This window comes from Monopterus albus, unplaced genomic scaffold (assembly GCF_001952655.1).
Source record: "Monopterus albus unplaced genomic scaffold, M_albus_1.0 scaffold62.1, whole genome shotgun sequence".
In the NCBI taxonomy this organism is placed as follows: domain Eukaryota; kingdom Metazoa; phylum Chordata; class Actinopteri; order Synbranchiformes; family Synbranchidae; genus Monopterus; species Monopterus albus.
Window position 1 is genome coordinate 228654 of NW_018127942.1, and position 8999 is coordinate 237652.

Genomic DNA, 8999 nt, shown 5'->3' on the forward strand with positions numbered 1-8999 from the left:
AGGCATGCTAAGCTTTTTACAGAAAGACTTGATTTTAAACACCAAAGAGCCGACGGGGATGTTCTAGCGATGATGCACAGCTGATATCTTTTTTTGCGTCTCTGTTATCAGTTGGATGGTAATGGCGATGACGAGCCTGGAGTGCTGATGACTGCTCAGACAATCACCTCTGAATCTCTGTGTACTACTACAACGACGCACATTACCAAGGTACAGACACACACACACACACACACACACACACACCCTGTTGTTGCAGTCTGACGCTTTATGATGTTTCATAACAACAGCTCAGGTAATTTTTTTGTGTAGCACACATAGAGGTACTCAATCTGTGCAAGTAGAAGCAGATGTGTTTGAGCTACTGTCCCACAGTTTAGCATGGTTCACACAGGTGAGCTTTGGTAGTTTATAATTAACCCCTTGTGACATGCATGATACAGTAGCATTGTGAATTTTTTGTTCCAGACATTGAAGGGTGGCCTGTCAGAGACGAGGATTGAGAAACGCATCGTCATTACTGGTGACTGTGACATCGACCATGACCAGGTCAGTTTTCAGTCACACAGCGGAACCCCCCAGCTTTACCTGGTGTTTCATCAGCTTGGCTGTTAGTTTGCTTTATTCTGACCAAATGTGTGTGGTGTGAAAGGCTCCAAGAATCATTTTGTTCATGTGTAAGCAGGGTGCAAAACCAAATTTTGCACCTTTTATGGTTGAAAATTTGAGCTTACTTTAAATAGCTTACACACCATCAGAGTTTTGTTCTGTTAGCTTAGATTTAGCCGTCCCTGGTAGGCTAGTGGTTAAGGTGCAGCGCTCTCGCCTCTGTGCCCCGGGTTTGAATCAGGGTTGCATCGGGAAGGGCATCCGGTGTAAAACACATGCCAAATGTCAACATGCGAGTTGTCAGATTTGCTGTGGTGCCCAGAAGTGACTTTCTTTCTTAGCTTAGACTTAATGGAACAGACAGACATCTGGTGACATGTCAGTCATGTTGCTTGCAGACTGAATGCAGTTTTGTTTATTAATCACTTAGTAGTTACCCATAAAGCATTGGTTCCACTCAGATTTCACCTATTAGCTGGGCTCTGTCCCATCTGTCTTTTCATACATTCATCCATACATCTAGAAAATGGTATTTGAACCTTTTTGTCTCACCTTGGTTAGTTTGATTTGCTGTCTTTGTCTTTGATTATCCAGTTTTCACAATCGCAGAAAGTCTTACTTTTACTTTTGGTGCCCCAGAAAAGCAAAAGCTACAGGGAGGACATCACATTTGAGTTAGAGCAGTCCAAGTCTACTAGGACAATGGCACTGACATTTTTTGTTGTTCTGTTTGTTCAGACAGATTTGGTTTTAATTTGAGGATGTACCACATTTGCTGTCAAATGTCTCATTGTCTATATACATAATGACTGCTCTGTAAAATGTGATTCATAAATTTTGGTATGTGTTTGTATATTGATTTGACAACTTGATAAAATAATCAAAAAAGACATTTTGTATATTTGAAAGTGATGGCTGATTACTATATATTTGAAAAATTGGACTGGAGTTTTACTCAGGCCTGAATCTGCATGATGTCTTGTGTAAGTTGCTTGTTTGTTTCTAATTTGCTGGATTTACACAACAACAGCAGATTTGTGTCTCATTGAGTTGGAAATGGAATTTAAAAAGTGTCTTTCACTTGATATCACCTGCCCTTCTAAAGCCATTTTACTTCCGCCATTTCATACCCCCACCCCCCAACCCTGCATTTAAACATTAAGTTACCCAGCGAAGTAAAATGGTACACGTCACACTTACTGTAAATCCAGCATTCTTGTCATTTTCTTTGTTTCTTATTTCGTTTTTCATGTAACCCGACCATTTTCCTCTCCCTCCTCCTGCTCCATCTCCACTGCCTGTTGTGCTTGGTGCTGCCACTATGTGGTTGCCCCTTGATACTGCAGGCACTGGCCCAGGCCATTAAGGAAGCCAAAGAGCAACATCCTGACATGTCTGTTACCAGAGTGGTGGTTCATAAAGAAACTGAACTGACTGAGGAGGAGGAGGATTGACTGAACTCAGGTAATAATAATAATAATAATAATAAATAATAGGAACTGATTATCACTATTCATGGTGGAAGGAATAATGGAGGCCTTTGTTAAAAGAGTGGTGATGGTTGAACTGGTTTATTTGCTGAAGGCAAAATGTGAAAATCAGTGAGATGAAACAAAACCTCCCACACACGAAGCTGCTAAAACCATCAGCCATCATCACACAGGGGAACAGAGCTTAAAGAAGGGAATGGAATATTAAATTGAGGGAGTGACTGACAGAGGTTTGTGTGTGGAGTAAAAGGGATTATTTTGAGTTGCAAAGTAGTGTTGAGCTCTAACCATCACACCACCCAGGCTGACTGCCTCCAACTCTGTTTCCCTCCCTTCATATCCAGAGCTGAGTGGGCCCGTCGATTTCTCTGTTGAGGTTGAACGACCTTCATCACCCTGCGACAACCAACCTTGACTGACCGATGAGGAGCTAAAGAGAGAAGTCACCATTCTCGTCCCTGTTGCTCTTTCTTACATGTCTGTGGTGCATCTAAATCCTGCACTCCAAAACCAAGAAGAAAAAAAAAATAACCACTCTTTTTTGAGGGAACAAAAAAAGAACCACTTTGTTAGCTTAATATTTGTAGTGTTTTTTTTTATTAATAGTGCTTCTTTCTTTAGTGAGTCTGTCATATATCACAAAGATAAAACACTTAGGAATGCACTGATAATTAATCCTGATGTGATACAAGGCCTAATTACATTGATTGATCAGTACCAGCGTACTTCAGTAACCCCCAAAAGTCAAAACAGGTTGGTGCTTTTTTCATAGATAGAAAGGTTTTAGCAGACCCCCAATTTTTTTTTTTTTTTTACTAATTTTTGTTAAAAACTAAAAAGATGGCTGTTAAATACTGTATTTGGAATCTGTATCAGCAGTGGACAAGTTGTATTGGTGCATTTCTTTACATTTTTTTACCTTTTCAAAGTAATGAAATCTCGCAGTTTCACACATTACGACACATTCACAGTCAAATGAATGCTAAAAAACAGCTTTGTCACATTATCCCATTTTCTTAGTAATAATTACAGAAGTTTGGGGGCTATCTCTTCAGATGTTACAGTCATGGCTTTGAATTGTTATGATTTTGTCTTTCTGTCTTATTCATCTTCATTTCTTGTGTGTTGACTGGTGGTTGAGTGAATTCATTTTCAGTTCATTTCACTTTTTACTCAACTCCAAGAAGAACGTATGTTTTGACATTTGCAGTAGGTGGGAATGGAAGGCATTTTAATAGGGTCTGTGGGTTTTACTAGAATTCATTTTTACTAAATGGAAATAACTGTGAACTGAAAGTGGACTGACTTTAAAGTTGGTGTATGAAACTTTCTGTACAGTAAATAAAATGTTGTTATGCCGTAATGCAGCTTTTCTAAATGCTCCCCCTGAGCCCGATCACTGTACGACACTATCCATTCCGATTGGGCTGCAGGGAAGCAAGCAAGGGAGTAGGGAACTGACTTTCTGATTGGGAGAGAGGACCAGTAAATGGAAGGATAATTGGGAGACAGAGGTGGCGCTGTGCAGCGCTGACTAACAGTAACAACTTGGGAGTGAAAAAGAATTTGAACATAGATGCATGTTGGCTTTACTTTATGAAAGGTTATGTTTTGGTCCTTTTAGTTTATATCCTGCTGTGAGTTAAAGCTGTTTTAATGTTCTTAGGACAGTGCTTAACAAGTCTGTAGTTTAATTTATTCAAAAAGAGTTTCAGGCTACAACCAGCACAGGTACTGAACTGAGATCATCCAGCTGAAACAACTTGAAACCAGTTCTGTTCCAAATTCAGTTCAATTTCTACCAGTTTGCTAGCTCTGCATTTCAGCCTGTTTGTCACCATAGTTCAGCACCTAACTTCACTCCCAGCTTCTCTCCATACCAATATAATCTGCCAGATCTATTGAGATCTGCGATTAATTTCCTTTTGCCTTCACACATTTTATCTTGCAAGACTGTTTTGATTGAGTTTATACAGAAGGCTACTGTGTTGACTGGTTTGAGACTGTGTAGATAACAGATCATCTTTTAAGAAAAGGTTGTTTTTGACACGACTGTGTTGTAACGGAAATGTGAGGGTCTCAGCCATAACCAAATATTTTAATGCATTAATGTGATTTTTTTTTTTAAATATTTTTTGAACTGTTTCAATTTAAATATGACATTTGTTTATGTGGTAACACTTCAGCATGCAGCCTGCAATATTCAGCTTAATTAAATGGGATTTACAGTAGGTTTTTGTAATAACTGTCTGTATAGTAAGTAGTAATACATACTTGTAGGTACAAGGGAAAATATGTAAAGTTTGGGGAATAAGGGGGTAAAAAGCTGGAAGTATTTTCTAACTAAGTGATACCTATTCTCCTATGCATGAGTACTACTTTGACAAAAAGCTACTTCCTGCTTATTTAGGCTGTAAATTGTGGGCTGTATTCTAAAGCATTAGTTTATTTATAAAGGATAAAATATGCCCTCATCCACACGTGGGATGTGCCTGAAAAATATTTATTTACAAGTGGGTGGTTTAAAAAAAAAAAAAAAAAAAAGAAGGCCTTTAATAAATACGAGCTAATACATCAATGTGTACTTTCACCCCTCAGGGCATGTTTTTCCTTTTCAAATTATATTTTCCTCCTCCAAGAGCACCAGTGGTCTCAGGGGATACCAGAAGTGCTCCTGTTTGGGTTTTGTTTTGTCCTTTTTACATTAATTTGTATTCAACATTATTCTGCCACTTTAACATGACACGGAATCTGTCACTCCAGTACAGACGGACATGGGAGCAGTTATAACATGACAGTAAAATGCAGCTTAAAGGGAATTGTATTAGATGGTCTGAAGTGCTCTTGAAACCTCTAAATGGATTTTATGTGTGTCCTTTGACCTAAATGCTCAACAGAACATCACAATAATGTGTCTTTGCATAAATACAAAGATTTTAAGTATGCGCAGTGTAATGTAACTGTAAGCACAGAAGTGCCACAGATTAATGTAAAAACACCTGGACCTGTCTGAAGGGGCATAACGACAGTTTGAATTGGAGTCAACCAAATAATTAATGAAGGTTTTTAATGAAAAAATATTGACACAATCCCCACATGTAGTTAATGTGATCGGGCTTTAAAATTTTATCCCTGGACTGAGGAACATCCAGCAGATGTAGTGGTAATGACTGTCTGGGCTTTTCTACTGGGAAACTGGTTTCTGCTTTACAGTTAAATAACCTTCCAGAAGAGGGGGGAGCTTTCACCTCTAACCCTCTTACAAAGACACAAAACACCAGAAAGACATGGAAAACAGACACTAGGCAGTTTCAGAAGCTTCACTGTTTAAAAAAAAAAAAAAAAACAACAAAAAAAAACTTGTGAAGCATCAGTAAGTTCACAACAGTGATATTTGTAGCTTTTCTTCTCTCACTGTCTTTCCTCTGTGAAACTCAAGTTGTCAAAAGATGGGATTTGTTGTTCCTGCTTGGGTATTTGTCATATTGTCACATTGTTTACTGGCAATGAAGAAACACCACTTCAAGTTTTCTTTTGTACTTTTAGCCACAGGTTTAACAGCTTTTTGGGGGTTTGGGCTTGCGTTTAACCAATCACAGGAGCTTTGGGGCTGTGGGCTTTGGTTTTCCAAAATGTTGGTTGTGCTTTTTTTTTTCTGTGAGTTTTATGAGAGATCATCCCGAGATAAATACTCACAAATGAATGTCTTTGCATCAGATTATTATTCAGATAAAAGTAACATATACTGAGTTGGACTGTTTAAGGTTTTAGTGGTTACCATGGCAACTCCATGGATGAAAAAGAAAATAATGATTTTGTGCCAGTCGGGGGTGTGAACGGGACTTGGTGCCATGAAGTAATGTTTTAAAAGTCAAATGTTATTTGGACTATACTCTTTACAGTTACATCTCAGGCTTTGAACTACAATTTGGCTGTTTGAGACAATGTGTAAAGTCAATTAAAACCAGCACATTTTTGTATTTATCTAACTGATTTTGGAAAACAGAATATAGCTGCCTCATTGCTTCCTCTTAGCCAACCAATGATCACCAGTAGTTTTTTTTTTTTTTTCTATTTAGCATCTTCTCTTGTGTCTCCCCACACACAGCCACTCCTCCCCCTGTGTAACACTGTTTAAATAAAGCATTGTTATACTCGTAAATCTTTGTTTCAGGTCTTCATTTATTTCACTGGTTCAACTAATTAAAAACTTAAAATATTGCATGTTGAACATGGCTTGAACTGTGCTTTATGTCAAGGCACTATAAGAATGAAATGCACAGTGTGTGTACAGTATGCCAAATATAGAACTTTCCGGCTTTTATGTTATCTAAAGCTTAAATACAGGCAAAAACAAAACCATTTGTAAAAAATGTATTTAGCTTCATAAAAAATTAATTTGTTTTTGCAGTGACATCTAGTTATCAGAGAGATAACTACTGATGTCTGAGATTTCCCTGATTTCAAGAAGTATAACAAAAGTAGAAAAGAACCAAAGTGCAGGCACATCTTTTTAAAATAAATTAGATCTGAGCTATGCTCCTCTAGCAATGAGGCCAGTCTATTTCAATGTTAGGAGTGACCTGTGTGTCACTAACGATGGTGTGTCCTGCCAGGTGTGTGAACGCTCCTCCTCCTCAGGTGTGCACGTCTGCATATCTACCTGTAGATGGCGGTAGCGATCTGCGGATACTCCGACAGCTCAGCTTCAACTGGAGGACGACAGAAAAACAGAGCAAGATAAGAAAAAAGACAGACTGGAGTAAAGTGGGTCACGACAGCACGACTAAGTTAACAACACAGTATACTAACAAAACTGTTGATTGTCATTAAGCTAGCCTACTTTTGGGAACACAGACAATACTGAATCATAAATGATGTCTTTCCAACGAGGCATACAGCTTGAACAGTTTTCCTTGTTACTTGCACTTTTACCGATTAATTTATACCTTTTAAATGACTTATAGTGATACAAGTTGGTCATTTGTCATAGCATGCTGTCTACAAAGCTAGATAAGCTTAATAAATTTGTAGTAGTTTGGTTTTAAATAGCAAAGAAATCAGTGTACGCATGCGCAATGAGCACCATGACTCGACGTGCCCGGTCTTCCGCTCTGGTGACAGCAGGTAATCAAGTGCAAATATTTTAGGGCCTATTTTATGACCTGATATACATTTAGTGATAACAAATCTGCCACGGAAACTCCAGTTAAGCTTCTGACCACAAAATGGGAAAAGGCAGCATGGGCCGCCACCTTACTGAGTGGTTTATATTGAAAGTAACCTTACTCTGGTAGTTTGCTCATCACGTAAAATGAAACTTTTGCGTATGTTATTCAGTGAGTAAACCACTAGAGGGCACTGTGAGAACTATTTCTCACCTTGTTCTCGGTCAGGACAACACGACAGCGCTTACAGTAAATCTAATGTAGTTTTCTTACATTTCAGTACAATTTGACAGTAAACAAACTACAAGAGTATGAGTAGCTGTCTTTAGTAGAACACTTTGAGTTCTACTAAAGACAAATCTTCAAAAACAAATCACAAAATGGTAGTTTTATGTTTGTAAAAATGCTAAGTAATTTGCTAACACAGTACTGTAGTTTTTAGCAATTTGTAATTTTTTTTTTCTTTTGTGACCTTATCCCAGAAACACCATCCATATTAATATGCATGCCACAAAAGATATCAGGATAAACCACAAGCTGGAATTTAGAAGAGTAATTTATTTTAGTCCTAAATTGGGACTAATCTAAAGAAGCTCTACATAAACATATAATCTTGTATCCAAGAAGAGAGAGAAGAGGTGGTGAAAGTGCAAGTGCATGTGTATGTGTGTGAGTGTGTGTACTGTATTTGTGGCCTGGTATCACGTTGTGAGGACGTAAATCTGTTTACACCGACACACCGTGGGCACTTGACATCCTTATAGGGACAAAAAGCAAGTCCCCCAAAATGTAAATCTTCACAGTTTAGAGTGATGACTTGTTTTGAGGTTAGGGTGAGGTTAGTTTGACATGAGCTGTCTGGTACTGTTTAAAAAACACTGTGAATATGACACTCATGCAAGACACAGTTGTTAAGTCTGTGTGTGTTTGCAGATACAGTGGTGCATCTTTTATTTTGCTATGGAAGTTTTTATAAAATGAGAATATTATCTGGAGATAGAAAAACTAGTGTGATAACAATGGCAATTGATAGCATAGAGTAATATTTTAGCTTCAGAGTAGCTTTTTATGAATAAATCCTTAAAATATGGAGATGTATAATATTTACCTATAATATCTGTGGTCCTGGATTAATCCTTCTCCATCCATTATTCATTTAGTGAGACAGCAGCATTGTAAATACGACATAGCAGACGACCTGGACATGGCTAGCCATGAAAAGTTAATAGTGTTCCTACCCTGTCTGAGTTTCCAGCTGAGGTAGATAATCAGCTGCAGCAGCAGCAGACAGACAGACAGGAACAGCAGCAGGCCAAAGAGCCAGAGAGGAAAAAAGCTGTCTGTGTCTCTGTCTGTCTGTGTGACTGTCTGTCGCAGGAGCAGAGCCAGATCTGCCCAGGGGCCACTCAGCACCTCCATGTTGCTCCTGCATGGAATAAAGCAGTCAGAGGAAAGAGGGAGTCGGGATTACTGTGATATTATGTTACCTGAGACAAGATCAGATAACATGTCAGAGACATCCAGGTTTCTGCTAAGCCTGGGCTAAATTTGGTGGAAAAGATTGCAAGTATTTTTATGTGTAATAATCATTGGTTATTGGCTATATTAGTGATAGACCAATTAATTGGTCGGCCAATTAATTTGGGCCCATATTTGGTGTTTTTAGATAGCAAGGCAAATTTATTTATATAGCACATTTTCATACACAACAGCAACTCAAAGTGCTTAACCC

General features: G+C 38.3%; 1 protein-coding gene across 9 annotated transcripts in view; it reads left to right on the forward strand.

The window, feature by feature from the left end:
• epb41l2 (erythrocyte membrane protein band 4.1 like 2) overlaps nucleotides 1-6096 on the forward strand; it is a 53511-nt gene extending 47415 nt beyond the window's left edge. For 8 of the 9 annotated variants that reach the window (XM_020603806.1, XM_020603804.1, XM_020603811.1 and 5 more), the window contains 4 exons: nucleotides 112-210; nucleotides 469-549; nucleotides 1956-2073; nucleotides 2444-5461. In XM_020603806.1, coding sequence (XP_020459462.1) covers nucleotides 112-210; nucleotides 469-549; nucleotides 1956-2063 — 288 coding nt within the window. In that variant the 3' untranslated portion in view covers nucleotides 2064-2073; nucleotides 2444-5461. Of the gene's footprint in view, nucleotides 1-111; nucleotides 211-468; nucleotides 550-1955; nucleotides 2074-2443 lie in introns of all 9 variants that reach the window. The other variant, XM_020603805.1, reaches the window with a different exon arrangement.
• Nucleotides 6097-8999: the final 2903 nt, after the last annotated feature.